We start from the raw sequence: 17,151 nt of genomic DNA on the forward strand, positions 1-17,151 counted from the left end.
CACACACACACACGCACAGTTCCTCCACACCTTACAACGCAGCATCGCCTCCACTTGTGTTGAAATGCTGTTCTTGGAGACTGTATAGAGTTTGATCCCCTCAGTGCCGGGTCGCGTTTCCATATTCATCCTGCTTACTATTTGGTGATCTTATACAGCTTCAGAAACTCATGTTGGGAATACAATTGTAAAGACTGTGGCCATTAATCTTCTGACGTGCATAGAGTTAACCAGTACTCCCAATCATGCATACCTTTCACTAGTAAACTGTGGAACTCCCTGCCTGCTTCTGTATTTCCGTCTTCCTACGACTTGACTTCTTTTGAGAGAGAGGTGTTAAGACATTTGATCCCTAATTTTGGATAACCCTTTTTATCTTTTTAGAGAACCAGCATCAAGTGGGGCCTTTCTTTTTGGCATTGTGTTTCCCTTGGCTGGCATTCTCTCCTACATAAAAAGACCCTTCCTAATGTAAATAAGATCGTGTAATCATACCTCAAAATCATGGAAAAAATGTAAAGTAATAAGATAAGAGGCAGTAAAAGTCATCAGTTACCTCCTATTTTTTTTCCCTATAAAGAAAACGAATGACAGCTAAACAGTACACAGGTTTAGCATATACCAGTCTATAATTCAACAGGTTCTCCATTTCATCTTTTCCTAACTTTTCCAACTGTGTGTCTTTTCCAACTCTTTTTGTTGCCCTTGGATAGTTCTCCCTTCTTATATATACACAAATAATGAGGTTATTCTATAGGTATTTAGAAAACGTGGCTTTTTTTTTTTAAACGTGGATATTTTTCTTCAACTGTTCATTCTGTTGTCCTTAGCCAGTTTTACTCTCTTACATATAAAAAATATGACGTTATTCATAAAGGAAACTAGATAACGTGGCCCTTTTATTTAACATGGACCTTTTTCTTCAACTATGTGCCTTTTTAACTCCTTTTATTGCCTTTAGCCAGTTTTACTCTCCTTCATAATAAAAAGGATATTTATAGGTAACTAGATAATGTGGTTCTTTTTCTTAACGTGGCTCTTTTTGTAAGTGCCTTTTTAACTCTTTCTGTTGTTCTTAGTCAGTTTTACTCTCTTACATATAAAGAAAAGAGGTTATCTATGAGTAACTAAACACCATGTACTATATATTTCCGTGTGACATCTTATTCACTTTCTTTTCCCTGAGGTGAGTGGGAGGCGCTGGATGCAAAGAATGCCAACATCACAATTCCTCCTTCCTTTTACGTAAATTATAAGGAAGCTGGCCAAGGACAAATGGACAAAGCCTTAGATTACACGAGCTTTAAATCATGAACTGTCTCCTTAGTTGTCTGTTTCTTAATCCCTTCAGTACCAAGACGCATTTTCATACTCATTCTGCTTACTATTTGGTGATTTTCTACAGCTTCAGAAACTTACGTGGGGGATTGAAATAGTGAAGACTCTGCACATTAATCTTCTGACCTCCAAAGACCCTTTCCAAATGTAAATAAAACTGTCTAATCACTCCCAAAATTCAAGGCAAAAAATACGTTTCAGTGATGAAGGGGTTAAGCTCAGGAATAATCACTAAATCGGCCCCATCCTGTACCACCACACCGCGCAAAGTTACCTGGAGCGATGCCACGAGATTAACCCCTTCAATACTGGGACGCATTTTTACCATGATATTTTGGGTGTCATTAGAGGATTTCATTACATTAGGAAGGGTCTATAGAGGCAGATGATTAATAGTCCAGAGTCATCACTGCTTTAATCCCGACGCAAGTTTCTGAAGCTGTATAAAATCACTCAATAGTAACCAGAACAAATAGGAAGACTTGTCATGGCATAGTGAAGGGGTTCAATGAAACTTGTGTCTGTCAACTGAATAGAAATCACGAGATAGACTATTGAAGAGTCATTTGTATCAAGAATTCTGCAGTGAGAGAGAAAGAAATGAGAGTAATAAGAGAAAGTAATGTGTGTATCTCTCTCTCTCTCTCTCTCTCTCTCTCTCTCGTATATCACACCATAATCATTTTTAGACAAGTTTCCAGCACACAAACGCGGAAATAATGTAATCTGGGTGAAAAATGGTTTGTTGGTTAATATTTAGCGAATGCGCTGACTCACTACCGCTCTCCATTGCGTCACCCGCTCAGCCGTGACGCGCCTCACGCCACATCGTCAATCTTGCTCTGTGATGTGCGGGGTGATCGCTGGCCCGTGAGTCACGCCCGCCGATACACCACAGCCCCGCCGCCGCCACCACTACCACCACCACCAACACCACCACCACCACCACAGCTTCTTCTCTTCTTCTTCTTCTTTTTCTTGTTGTTGTTGTTGTTGTTGTTGTTGTTGTTGTTGTTGTTGTCGTCGTCGTCCTTTCTTCTTCTTCTTCTTCTTCTCCTTCTTCCTCTTATGGTTATTGTTGTTGTTGTTGTCCTTTCTTTTTTCCCTTTCTTCTTCTTGTTCGTCCTTCTCTTCTTCTTCTTCCACTTCCTCTCCTCCTCCTTCTCTATTTCTTTTTCTTTTGTCGTCGTCGTTGTTGTTGTTGTTGTTATTTATTTATTCATATATTCATTTCTTCTTCTTCTTCTTCTTCTTCTTTTCATCTGCCTCTTTGTGTCATGATAGCTTTCTTTGGTCACATTCCATAAACTCTTTCCAATAGCATCTCTCTCTCTCTCTCTCTCAGTCACGTCCGGGACTCTTCACTATTTCCTCCTTAACGTTGATGCTGTTGCCTGGTACACGTGCTGAGCTGCAGGGAAACACACACACACACACACATTGACGTCCAGAACATTCACTGACGTTGTGGACGGAACTAGTAATGACTCACACACACACACACATACACACACACACATCGTTATTTTCTGTCATTCCTTTCTTCCGTTTTGCTTCCTGCTGTCTTGCTTAGGGAGAGAGAGAGAGAGAGAGAGAGAGAGAGAGAGAGAGAGAGAGAGAGAGAGAGAGAGAGAGAGAGAGAGAGAGAATAATAGAAACGTTTTGGACTAGCAGAGAAGGGAAGTGGGAGAGAGGAGAGCGACGGAGGAGAGAGGGAGAGGTGAGAAAGGGAAGAGAGAGAGGAGAAAGAGGTGGGATCACGAAACAGGAAGAAGCACGGAGGCACGATTAGAAGCACGGAAGCGGCTAATAGAGATGGCAACCTATACGCGTGTCATTCCGTCACACGTGGGTTTGTTTATCACCACAGCGCCAACACGTGCACGGCTCCTTCCTGATTGGCTCCCCACGCCGCGCCTCGCCAAAAAGCTCCGCCCACTTCTTTCTTCCCATTGCCACAACAAGCCTTCACAATTTTCGCCAATTTCCCATCGTACTTTCCAAACCAGCCACTTCCCCTCGCCCGGGTCTTGCCACAGGGGGTAAACAAGGGTGAGGAAACCGAGCGTCACACTTACATGGGATGACACGTACCGGTATGTCCTTGTGAACGGGAAATATCACCATCAGGATGTTTGGTGATAGACTGGACTTGCGCGGTCGTTCCCCCAGTCACCTGTTACACTCGCAGCTTCTCTCAGTATCCGCGGGGATGTTGCAGCAGTAAGGGACGGCCCGCGCGCTGCAGGGACGACATAGCGCTGTTTCTCTACCCACGTGCCATGCTGAGGCTGGTTCTCCACGCAGCGGTGCCCTTCGGTCTGACGGCGCCCATGGATGACGACCCAGACTACCACGGAGAGGAGGAGTACCTGAGAGCGGCGCGGGACGAAGCCTGGGAGCCCCGACACACAGGTAAGACCGAGGCAATCATCTACCTGACTCACCTGTCCCCCTCTCGCTACCTGGTCATCTTTCTCCAGGTGTACTTTTGTGCGAGGCTGTGATTGCTGCTGCTCCTGCTGCTGCCACGCGACCGCCGCCTTGACAAGTAAGGTCGGGGCCTACCTGCGGGGCTTCGGGGCTGATTCAGGGCTATAGGGCTTCTCTTGAGTCATATCCCTGGTGTTATTTAAGAATTTTATGTATATTTTTTGTACATCTCATCAATTTATTCTTTTTTTTTCGGATCAAGTCATATTGGAACCTCGACTGGGCACATTTGACAGCCGGACTGATTGGAACACGCAAGGAAACGTTCTCTTTTTTATATTTTACTTTTTTTTCCTCCTCACGCTGTTGTTGTTTTTCTTCTCCGCCTTGTAACCTTATTGACCTTGAACGGTGATGCTGCTCTCTGTGGTCGACGGAGAGGCGAGGCAGACACACGCCCTGCCCGCGGCCATGCTGGAGGGCGGTGGGAGGGGAGTGGGGAGGAAGGGGCGTGGGAGAGAAGGAGAGGGAGCAGGGTGAGGGAGGGAGAGGGGTGGTGTCGTTAAAGGTGAGCAGGGAAGGGCAAGATGGCTCCAGGATTTCATTAGTCTCTTTTTTTAGACTCATTTTTCTTTCCTCGCCTTGGTGTTGTGATGGAGAGTGTTGCGAGGAGGGAGTCATGGAGATATGTGATGAGATAGCCAGATGTCTTGTCACACACACACACACACACACACACACACACACACACACACAGGGACGCACACACACACACACACACACATCCAGTCTCTCTCTCTCTCTCTCTCACACACACACACACACACGTACCCCAGCGGAATACTGAATCATAACACAATTTCCCCACCAAAACTGAGGTGTGCGAGTCACTTTACACCAGAAATTCAGGTGTAGAACAATTAGACTTATTGTCGACCACTTATTTCCTGGAGAACACGCGCCGCATCCTGTGTGTGTGTGTGTGTGTGTGTGTGTGTGTGTGTGTGTGTGTGTGTGTGTGTGTGTTACAAGGACTTCCTTAAACCCGCCTTCCGTGAATATGTGAGGTGTGGCAATGGATGAGAGGGTCTGGGCGGATGAGGGACGGAAGCGCGGGTGGTGGGACGCTATGGTGAGCTGGTGTGGCATCTCCGTGGCCATCCGAGGTGAGAGGGAGGAGGAGAACGGGTGGAGAGAAGACGAGAATACTCTTGAAACACTGCATTGCATCTTCATTACATTCAGAACACTCTAATTAAAGCGACACGAAGTTTTAGAGTTTTTTTTAGGATTTTCGGACAGATTAATGCATTTTTATCATCATTAACCCCTTTCAGTACCATGACGCGTTTCCATATTCATTGTGCACACTACATGGTGATTTTTATACAACTTCAGAAACTTATGTGGGGATTGAAATAGTGAAGACTCTGGTCATTAATCTTCTGCCCTCCATAGACCCCTGCTTATGTCAACCAAATCGTCCAGTCATACTCAAGACTCATAGTAAAAATGCGTCTCAGTACTGAAGGAGTTAACAGGAGAAACGCTCTTGAAAACCCGGTAGTGAGAGAGCAAAGCGCCTCAGAACACGGGGCAGAGGCGGGCCAGGCTGTCACGCCCTGTTGTCATGTCGCTCGGCCATTAGCCACACAGGGGACATAGTTTCGTGAGGACATGATCAGCTTCTCATAACAAGTCCCCCCCGAGGCTGTTGTTTATCTCCCACTAACTGCTTGTCCCCACTTAACTATACACGCTGCAGTGACAGATGCGTCTGGGAGAGGCTGGAGTCGCTGTGGTGCGGTGACAGGTGTGTATGGGAACACAGGAGTTGCTATGGTGCAGTATCCCCTAGCGGTACCTCTGTGACCTCCCTCGGTGGAGACACGCCCGCGGCAATCCTACACAACCACGAGCGTCGCGTCGCCGTGCCCCAGGCTAACCCCGAGGGAAGGCGGGAGGCGAGGGAGAGCAGGGAAGCCTCGGGGATGGCGGGAGTGACGCAGGTTGGGGAGGTGGTGGGGAGGTGTGGCTGGCTGGCGGGGAGGAGCCGTGGTGCGGAGATTGCAACATTTCCCTCACCACTGCCACACTCGCTCCCCGTGCCCGCCTTTGTTCTCGTGCCTCGTTGCGAAACTGGGGCGTGGGCGGCTGCTGGGCACGGGGCAGGTGTCACTGGTAGCAATGACAATAACAATAACAAAGAAGAGCAACAACAATAACAAACAATAACAACAATAATACTAACAACAATAACATTATCATCACCACCACCACCACTGCCATGGACAATAACATCAACAATTCCAAGGAGTAAAACCGAAAGACAAAAAAACATTCCTACGATCCAAACAGCGTAGAATGAACACAGAAGGAGATACAAGCAAAGAGTGAACAGAAAACGGTCGGTACTCGCAATCAAACACACTCAGAGGCACTTCATAAGCTGATCATCTGTACCTTATAACAACAATACCAACAATAACAACAACAATCCCACACCAACGACCCACTCACACTTACACTCGACACACACACTCACACTCAATCTAACACAGACACGAGCCTTGCATTAGCTAACCACATGACTGGTATATTCAACTCACTCCCTCTTCACTTTCTCACCCTTGCTTATCCCTCATCTCGCCACCACCACATCCTTCTCCTACTACCTCATTTTCCTCCTTCCCCTGCCCCCTCCCAAGAGCACAGTGCCCCTCTACACCTGCCACACCTGCAGCTCGCTCTCATTACCACTGCAGCTCACCCAGTCTAGTATTACACGAGAAGGGGAAGAGACAAGAACAGGGAAGGCGGGGAGTGACTATGTGGTGCCTTGGGGGACGCCGACAGCTGCTCAGAGGGCGGTGAAGGAAGACAGGGAGAGGCCGGAGGGTGAGAGAGAGAGAGAGAGAGAGAGAGAGAGAGAGAGAGAGAGAGAGAGATTTTGCTATCGTGTGTGTGTGTGTGTGTGTGTGTGTGTGTGTGTGTGTGTGTGTGTGTGTGTATCCCTTCCATGTAGATTGTTGCTATCAATTTTGTGTGTGTGTGTGTGTGTGTGTGTGTGTGTGTGTGTGTGTGTGTGTGTGAGAGAGAGAGAGAGAGAGAGAGAGAGAGAGAGAGAGAGAGAGAGAGAGAGAGCGTTATAAAGCCATTAATTACTTCCTCTTCTGAAAACTTTGTGTTTTCTCTCTCTCTCTCTCTCTCTCTCTCTCTCTCTCTGTAGACACACACACACACACACACACACACACACACACACACACGATACTAGAATTGATAACAAAGTACGTACTTTACACATCGTATTCTCTCTCTCTCTCTCTCTCTCTCTCTCTCTCTCTCTCTCTCTCTCTCTCTCGCACCCTCCGGCTCTCCCTGTCTTATTTCATAGTCTTCTGAGCAGCTGTCGCGTGTGTGTGTGTGTATATATATATATATATATATATATATATATATATATATATATATATATATATATATATATATATATATATATATATATATATATATATATATATATATATATATATATATATATATATATATATATATATATATATATATATATATATATATATATATATATATATATATATATATATATATATATATAGAGAGAGAGAGAGAGAGAGAGAGAGAGAGAGAGAGAGAGAGAGAGAGAGAGAGAGATACATACATACATATATATACATATATATATATATATATATATATATATATATATATATATATATATATATATATATATATATCTTATTCAGAGAGAGAGAGAGAGAGAGAGAGAGAGAGAGAGAGAGAGAGAGAGAGAGAGAGAGAGAGAGAGAGAGAGTATCGTTATCATAATTTGTTTTGTAGAGATCTACTTTATATCTTTCGCTGTTGCTTTTTCTCATACATTTTCCTTTCTCTAAGTGTTTTTTTCTTATTTACCGAACAAAAGAAAGAAAAGAAAAGAAAAAGAAAGAAAATATCCAAGGTCATAAGTTGTGACTAACCATTTCTTTCATTTCACTCTTTTTTCTTTCTATCTTTTTATTTTGTTTCTTATTCCATGTGTTATCTTCCATTTTTGTCCTCTTTCTCTTCTTCCTTCTCCTCCTCCTCCTCCTTCCTTATTTTCTTTTTCTTTTTATTTTTTCTTCATCATCATCATCATCATCATCTTCTTCTTATGTATTTTCTTCTATTTCTTTATTATCGTTATCTTTTTCCTCCTCCTCCCCTCCTTCTCCTCCTCTTCCTCCTCGTCCTCGTCTTCGTCCTCGTCCTCCTCTCCTCCTCCTCCTCCTCCTCCTCCTCCTCCTCCTCCTCCTCCTAGACCTACCCAACGTCGACTCTACAATATTATCCCTCATCAACCTCTCCGCCTTTCACTCCTGTTCAACTTCTCTTCCTCCTTTTCCTCTTAGTACTTTTCCTCCTAATATGCAACTAAATACTGTATAAATTCCCTCCCAAATACACCCACCCACCCACCCACACACACACACACACACACACACGCAATCACGTTATCAGTAATTCAGGACAAGAGACCCCGTAAACTAAGGAACTCAGACCCAGACCAGGCCAGGCAACCACTCCCGCGCAATGGTCCTCGTTAAGCGCGGTCATTTCCTCCTCAGTGTGCTTGTAATTATTCAGTAACGGTGGTGCAGTGAGCGGAGAGTGGCTGGTGATGCATCGCGGCCCTTAACACGAGTCATTAGCGATTTTATTAGCTCGCTTCTCTTCCTTGGCTGTGTTCTGGTCTGTGTGTCTCTCTCTTTCCGTCCTTTCCGAAGCCAGCAAGACATCAAAATTGTGGTGCCTTTCCTTCTGGTTTTCTTTCTCCCTTTTCCTTTTGTTCCTGTTGTTGTTGTTTTTATTCTGTTTCTGTGTGTGTGTGTGTGTGTGTGTTTGTGTTTCTCTCTGTGTGTTTTTTTTTTTTCTGTTTTTCTTTATCTCTTTGTCTCTTTTTTTCTTGTTGTTGTTGTTCTTCTTCTTTTTCGTCTTTATCGTCATTGTTGTTTCGTGTTGTTCTCGTTTGTTTGTTTGTTTGTTTGTTTGGTTGGTTGTTATTGTCACCGTTGCTTCTTTTGTCATATCTTCTATTCTGCAAACTGTTTGTGTTCTCTGATTCTCTCTCTCTCTCTCTCTCTCTCTCTCTCTCTCTCTCTCTCTCTCTCTCTCTCTCTCTCTCTCTCTCTCTCTCTCTCTCTCTCTCTCTCTCTCTCTCTCCATCCACTATACTGCTGTAGGAGTTACCCATCTCTATCTTCATTCTTTCATCACCAGCAAACTTTAGGAAGGAAAAAACATTAACTTTAGACCTTCCCTTTGCCTTGTTACAACTTAATGAGAGTCGGCGTCACTACCACTAACCTGTCTCTAGAACAAGGGTGACGAGAACAAACTCCCCGGGGCCAGTCATCAGGGTAAGGCAAGAAATAATGGATTCTAGTTACAGTTTGCTGAAAAAAAGTAAGGTTCTCAAGTAAAGTGCTGGATGAATGGGACAGACTCAGTAAGCAGCTTGTTAGTGAGGCGTCAGTAATGAGGTTTGCAGGAAGGTTAGAAGGGTTTATAGATGAGAATGATAAGTGTGGAAATAGATATGCACTTCAGTTAGGCATGTTTTGTAGGCTTCACCTTTTTTTTTTATACCATGTGGGCTTTTCACGGGAATTTAAGGGCTAAAGGGGATACTTTTGGGGCACCTCCTATCTCAAAGCCCACCCGCTAGGAAACCGTTCCTCCAAGTGAGGAAGCTCATCCTACACTCAGACCGTGGATAGGATTCTAACCTGTGAGCTTGGAGACCTCTCGGACCCCAAAGCACGCATGGTTCCACTGTACTCTTCAAATTTGTTAGTCATTATTTAGTTTTATTTAACTCCTTCAGTACTGGGACACATTTTTACCTTTAGATTTGTGTAGGATTAGGACCCTTTTTATCTGCATAAGGAAGGGTCTAAGGAGGTCAGAAGATTACTAGCCAAAGTCTTCATTATTCTAATCACCATATAAGTTTTCAACGCTGTATGAAATCAACCAATAGTAAGCAGAATGAATATGAAAACGTGTCATGGTGCTGAAGAGGTTAAGCTTTGGAGGAAGGCTTTGTACTGTTCAAATTTGTGACTTTTCAGTTTTATTTAAAGGTTTGGAGGAAGGTTAGACAGCTTTATGGAGGAGAACATAAATACTACTAAAGTGTGTTTTGTAACCTTCACACCTTTGTACTCTCAAATTAGTTAGTCTGGCTTCAGTTTTATCTAAGTTTTGGAGGAATGTTAGACAGTTTTTTTGAATGAGGATGAAAGGTGTGGAAAAAGAAAGAAAGAGTACTATGGCATGTTTTGTAGGCTTCACATATTTGTACTCTCAAATTAGTTAGTTTGGTTTCATTTTTATTTAAGCTTTGGAGGAAGGTTAGACGGATTTATGAAGGAGATTGGTAAGTGAGACAACAGGTAGAGTACTAAGGCTTGTTTTGTAGGCTCCACACTTTTATACTGTCAAGTCAAATAGTCTGCTTTCACTTTCATTTATCTCTTTCATGCAATTTTTCTGCCACCTAAACCTCGTCAGTACCATGATGGGTTTTCATATTAGCTCTGGTTAATATCTGGTGATTGTATACAGCTTCAGAAACTTATGGGGAGATTAAAATAGTGAAGACTGTACCCATTAATCTTCTGACCTCCATAGACCCTTCCTAATGTCAATAAAATGGTATCATCACACTCAAAACTCATGGTAAAAATGCGTCCCAGTACTGAAAGGGTTAAAATATTCTTGATAGTACTACAGGGACTGCCGCGTGTATGCCTATAACTTTCTTGTTAACTTTTTCTTATTGTTTTTAATGTGATGCTTCTAATTACTTCCTAACCTGACCTAAGTCTATTTACTTTATTTTCCTTTATTTCCCCACTCCTAGTTTTTTTTCTCTCCTTCTCCCGTTATAGTCCTTTCTCTCCTCACCAACCAATCCCTTCTTTCTCTCCTCCTTCTCCCCCTTCTAATCTTTTCTGTCCTCCTCCTCTTCTACTACTAATCCTTCTTTCACTCCTAAGCCTTTCCTCTTCTTCCGCATCTCCTTTCTCTCTTCCTCACCAACTAACTCCTTTTTTTTCCTCTTTCCTTCGTCCTTTTCTCCTCTTTCCACCTCCTACTCCTCTTTTATCTTGCCCCCTTTCCCCAGTGTGCCTTCATTCACGACCTTCCAACACCGAGAACCTTTAGATTGTTACTCCGCCAAGCTCAGTTAGGTAAGGTCAGGTTAAGTTAGGTTAGGTTAAGGTGGTTAGCTAGATTACAAGACAGAGGAAGAGGAGAAATTAAATGTGCTGTGAAGATTTGAGGAAGCAGAGAGAGAGAGAGGGGGAGAGCTGGGTGTGGAGAGGAGAGGGTAGGAAAGGAAAGGGATGGGATGGGATGGGATGGGATGGGATGGGATGGGAAGGAAAGGGAGGTAATGCAACAGTAAAGGATATTAACGATAATGATGGTACCTACTTTGCTGCTAATGTGACAGCCATTGCGGGTTTGGTTGAGTAGAGTGCAGTGTGTGTGTGTGTGTGTGTGTGTGTGTGTGTGTGTGTGTGTGTGTGTGTGTGTGTGTGTGTGTGTGTGTGTGTCTCTCTCTCTCTCTGATTCTCTCTCTCTCTCTCTCTCTCTCTCTCTCTCTCTCTCTCTCTCTCTCTCTCTCTCTCTCTCCCATTCCACGCAGATTCTACAACATCAAGCGTCGATTCCAGAAGAGATTTTATAGCCGCATAAAACCCAATTGTAAAAAGACGGCGACGCACCAAGCTGTAAACACTGAAAACTCTAAACCCGGCCAAAGACGAGCTGGTGGCGCTGGTGGCGGTGGTGGTGGTGGTGGCGGTGATGGTGGTGGAGAGGGGGAGATAGGAAATGAGCGGGAAATATGCCAAAGAAAAATAAGGAAATAAAAGAAGAATAAAAATGCAGATGGAAAATTGGAGAAAAAAAATAGATAGGTGAGAAGAGAGTGAGTGAGTGAGAGAGAGAGAGAGAGAGAGAGAGAGAGAGAGAGAGAGAGAGAGAGAGAGAGAGAGAGAGAGAGAGAGAGAGAGAGAGAGAGAGATGCTGTGCTCACTTCCAAATATAGGTGCTGCATGCAAGAGAGGAATAACAACAACAACAGCAACAACAACAACAAAGAACATAACACCACTAATCCTTTATTTTTCACACACACACACACACACACACACACACACACACACACACACACACACACACACACATAACGAAAGAAGGAAGGAGAGATGGATGTGAATATTAAACAAAGGGAAAAAAATGAAGGAAGGAAGAATGGATGGAAGAAAAATGAAGCAACACACACACACACACACACACACACACACACACACACACACACACACACACACACACACACACACACACACATCTCAATCACGCTAATAGGGAGGAAGTAACGTCTCTGTTCAAGCGTGTGAATCAGAGAGACGGGGGAGAGAGTTACGACAGTTTTTTTGTGAGTGTGTGGGGGGGGCGGCAGGACACGGGGAGAAAGGGGGGGAAGGGAGGGAGGTGACGGGAGGGGGGATAAGTGTTGAAGAGGGGAGGAGGTAAAGAGAAGGACTAATATATGAGTAGCATGTTTATATTCTCTCTCTCTCTCTCTCTCTCTCTCTCTCTCTCTCTCTCTCTCTGACTTTCTCGTGTAATAATAAAGGAAAAGAGAAAGAGAAGGAATGGAAAATGGAAAAACGAAGAAAATGAAGAAGTAATGAAAGGAAAGAAAGAGGCAAAGGAAAAGACTAAAGAAGGAAGAGAGGAAGGAAAGAAGAAAAAGAAAAGTGAAGGAAGGAAGGAGAAAAATGAAGAAAGAAATGAAGGAATGAAGGAAGAAATGAAGAAAGAAAAACACTAACGAAACGAAGGTAAAAAAGTAACAGAGAGAGAGAGAGAGAGAGAGAGAGAGAGAGAGAGAGAGAGAGAGAGAGAGAGAGAAAGAAAAGCAACGCAAAAAAAAAGAAAGAAAAAAAGAGAAAACTGTCACAGAGTTTCAAATGTTGCTGTGCTACAGAACACACACACACAGACACACACACACACACACACACACACACACACACACACGTCAATCACCACCGTTCCACTCGTCTCACTGGAAGGAAGGACATGACAAAATAAAGAGTCAGAAAGTCAGTGACGAAAAAAAGAAGAGAGAGAGAGAGAGAGAGAGAGAGAGAGAGAGAGAGAGAGAGAGAGAGAGAGAGAGAGAGAGAGAGAGAGAGAAATCATCAACATGTCTCAGCATCCTTCCCTCCCCTTCCCATCACTCTCCTTCACTCTCCCTTCCCTCTCCTTTCCCTCCCTTCCTTTCTTTCTCTCCCTCTTCCTTCTCTTTCCCTTCCTTCTCCTTACTCTCCCTCCCTTCCTCTCCACTCTCCCTTCCTTCCCTTCCTTTCTTTCCCTTCCTCTTCCTTCCTCTCCCTTCCCTTCTCCCTTCCCTCTCCCTCCACTCTGTCTTCCTCTAACCCCCCCTCTCTCTTCCTCTTCCCTCCCTCTCCCTCCCATCACACAACGTCAACTCCTATCGTGTATTTTTCTCTCCTCTCTCCCCACCCCCACTCTCTCTCTCTCTCTCTCTCTCTCTCTCTCTCTCTCTCTCTCTCTCTCTCTCTCTCTCTCTCTCTCTCTCTCTCCCTTTCAGACACTTCTCTTATTTCTAATTCACTTATTTTTTTTCCTTATCGTCATTTTTTAACTCCTTTCTCTTTTTTTTAATGAAATATATTGTTTTTCTCTTGTTTTGTCTTTTTTTCGTCTTAATCCTCGTCTTCGTCCTCTTCCTCTTCTTCTTCTTCTTCTTCTTCTTCTTCTTCTTCTTCTACTTCATCTTTTCTTCTTCTTCTTCCTCTTCTTCTTTCCCTTTTTCTTCCCACATTCTTCCTCTTCTCTTTTTCCTCTTTTTCCTTCTTCTCCTTCTTCTCCTTCTAAATAACATTATTTCCCCACCAATTAATTCTTGCATTCTTCTTCTTCTTCTGTCTTCTTCTTCTTCTTCTTCTTCTTTTTCCTCCTCCTCCTCCTCCTCCTCTATCAGACTAACACTATTTTTCCCTTCAATTAAACAGACAAGGTAAGTTTTTCTGGTCTTCTAAATACGCAAAATGCTCTGAGTGGCTTCCAGTTTGTATCGGAAACTCTTGCGTGGCGAACCTTCAAAATGCAAGACAGCGATTCATTATTCACTTTCTCTCTCTCTCTCTCTCTCTCTCTCTCTCTCTCTCTCTCTCTCTCTCTCTCTCTCTCTCTCTCTACGATATTTTTCTTGTTTTCTTTTCTCTTTTTTTTATTTCAATGCGAGTGAGTTTAGTTTGGTTATTTATCTATTTTATTCATTTATTTATTTATCTTTTTTTTTTTGTGTGTGTGTTTTCCACGTAGACAAAACTTCAATTTTGTATTCTTAAAAAGTGACGAAATAAATACCATTACATACATCCACGAAAGAGAAACACACACACACACACACACACACACACACACACACACACACACACACACACACACACACACACACAGTTCTCTTTTTCTAAACATACTGTCTAGCACGCTGTCTGGCCAAGTCGTGGTGGTGGTGGTGGTGGTGAGGGTGAGAAGACTCTGGTAATTGGTCTGTGACAGGGACGCATATTTGATTTACCCAAAGGACGCGAGAACCACATATCCTCCTCACTCCTTGGAAAAAAGAAAAAAAAAGTAAGAGTGAGGAGGGAGAGAGGAGGAAAAAATACAAAAAAATACCCTAAAACACCAAAAACACCCTAAAAAATAAGGGAAAGAGGATCAAGTAGGTTTTAAAGGGGGTTGGGTTTGAAGGCTTTCCGATCCCTTATTTCCCTGATTCCCCCTCGCCGATAAGCCCCGGTAATGCAATCAGGGATATCACAGGAACGCGTCTCGTCTTGGTGATCCAATTGGCAACGCAGCGAGTCGACTAATGGCACGATAATCCTCAAAATAAACCAATTTCCGACAATAAAACGTCAGATGCAAACTGACCGCTGGGCAAGACTGCTGCCCCCCCACCTCCGCCCTCCCGCTCAGGAGGAACAACGGCATATGTGATAGATGAGTTGGAGGGAGTTGGTTCTCTCTCTCTCTCTCTCTTGTTAAGGTTGGTTGTTTTTTGTCAATTTTTTTTTTTTTCGCATAGTCTTAAATTCACTTCTCTTTGTCTCTCTCTGTCTATGTGCCTCTCTCTCTCTCTCTCTCTCTCTCTCTCTCTCTCTCTCTCTCTCTCTCTCTCTCTCTCTCTCTCTCTCTCTCTCTCTCTGGTACATGCATAATTTTAATCTGTAATTCAATACTATCATCATCATCATTGACAAAAAAAAAAAAAGCTCAAATTTAATACACATGAATTTTTTTTCCTTTTCCTCTCTCTCTCTCTCTCTCTCTCTCTCTCTCTCTCTCTCTCTCTCTCTTACTCCGCCCTTTCACCATCTCATATCTCTTACTTAGGCAGTGTAATCCCTCTCTCTCTCCTTATTCCTCACTAGTCTCTCTTTCTCTAATCCTCCGCTAGTTTCTTCCCTCCTTTAGTCTTCCTCCACGGTCCCTTTGTCTAAATTCACCTTTTTTATTAACTAGTCTCTCTCCTCCATCCCCTTTTTTCCTTTCTCAAATCCTTTAGTAACTGTCATTTCCTTGCTTCTCCCTAACTTGCATTTCCTTCCTCAGTCCTCAATCATCCTTTCTTACATCCTACACGGAACTAAACAGAATCCTAAGAGTCAATGAGAAGGATACGACAAGATGTAAAGGATGGATTGAGAAAGTTGGACTCTATAGAGATGAAACTCCTTCTCAAATTAATGTTTGGAATAAATTCATTGATTAGGTTGTGAGTGGAGAGTAAATAGAGATGGTTTGAGAGATTAGAGTTATTTAAGTATGGGGGGGGGTGATAGGTGGAAATGTGTGTGTGTGTGTGTGTGTGTGTGTGTGTGTGTGTGTGTGTGTGTGTGTGTGTGTGTGTGTTACAGGGATGCGGTTCATGTGTAGCTTTCCTTCCTTCATGTTCCTATATTATCATTTTTTTTATTCTTGTGCTAGCTTTTTTTTTTTTCTCTTGGTTCATGTTTTCTTTCCTTTCTATTTGTCTTATGTTTTTATGTTCTGCTTTTTCTTAATCTACTCTTTTTTTAATCTATTTGCGGTTCTTTTGATTATCTTCTCTATCTTTCTGCCAGTTTCCTGTGTTTTCCTGTCTCTCCCACATACATTAGCGTTTTCCTACATTAAGCAGTCTGTTTTTCATTATTTTCCCTATTTCTACCTCCTGTCATTCCACCTTTGACCCTTTTTTTATCTAATTTCCATAGTCCTTTTTCTTTTCACCGATCCAAAATGTTCCTTCATACATGCAATTCTCTTTTCTGATTTGTTTTTTCTAGTTCCTCACGCTTTTCCCTCCTTGTTTCCAGTCTTTTCCTCTGTTCTCTTTCCTTTCCTCATAGCAAAGTTTCCTTCCATCACGTAGATCCCTTTTTTAGTTTGTTTTTCTAGTCTCTCACGCTTTTCCTTCCTTTTTTCTCGTTTTTTTCCTCTAATTTCTTTCTTTTCCTCATTGCAAAGTTCGGCTGCAGTACATAGTTTCCTTTTTTAACCTGTTTTTTTCCTTTTTTTGGTCACTCACACTTCCCCTTCTCTTTGTCTTCCGTCACTTTTCCTTCTGCATTAGTTTTCTCTTTCCTCTTTTCCTTTTCCTCTTACCAAAGTTTTCCTTCTATATGAGCCTGTTTTTCCACGTCCCTTTCCGCTTTTTTTTTTCCTTTGTCTTCCGTCTCTTCACGTGCAATTTTTCCTGTTCCCTTTCCTTTTCTTGTATCAAAGTTTCCCTCCTACATGTAATTCCTTTTTCTATTTTTTTTTCCACCTTCCCGCTTTCCCCTCCTTGTCTCCCATCTCTTCTTCATCTGCACTAGTTTCCTCTTTCCCTTTCCTCATACCAAAGTTTCTGACCTACAAGTAGATCTCTCTTTTAAACCTATTTTTCTCGTCTCTTCCCGCCTTTCTTTACCTTGTCTTTCGTCTCTTCTTCTTTAACATTAGTTTTCTCTGTCCCCTTTCCTCTCCTAATGCCAAAGTTTTTCTCCTGCACGCAGTTCCGTTTTTAGCTATCTTTACTCGTCCCTCCCCGCTTTCCTATACCTTGTTTCCCGTTTCTCCTTCCTTTCCTTGCACTAGTTTCCTCTGTCGTCTTTCCTTTCCTCATACCAAGGCGTTCCTTCTACATGAAGTTCCCTTTTCAGCCTGTTTTTTTTCCATTTCCCTCACGGTTTTCTTTCCTCCTCTGCATGCACTATTTTTCTTATACCA

At 43.0% G+C, this 17,151-nt stretch overlaps 2 protein-coding genes across 7 annotated transcripts in view; one reads left to right on the forward strand and one right to left on the reverse strand.

Annotated features, from left to right (window-relative positions):
- Nucleotides 1-17,151, reverse strand: part of LOC123499528 — a 126,710-nt gene that overhangs the window by 24,820 nt on the left and 84,739 nt on the right. The window lies entirely within an intron of this gene.
- The window catches only part of LOC123499527, an 86,568-nt gene continuing 72,497 nt past the window's right edge, over nt 3,081-17,151 (forward strand). Inside the window, exon 1 of the mRNA XM_045247594.1 lies at nt 3,081-3,753. Coding sequence (XP_045103529.1) covers nt 3,621-3,753 — 133 coding nt within the window. The 5' untranslated portion in view covers nt 3,081-3,620. The remainder of the gene's footprint in view (nt 3,754-17,151) is intronic.

Source organism: Portunus trituberculatus, chromosome 50 (assembly GCF_017591435.1).
Source record: "Portunus trituberculatus isolate SZX2019 chromosome 50, ASM1759143v1, whole genome shotgun sequence".
Taxonomy (NCBI): domain Eukaryota; kingdom Metazoa; phylum Arthropoda; class Malacostraca; order Decapoda; family Portunidae; genus Portunus; species Portunus trituberculatus.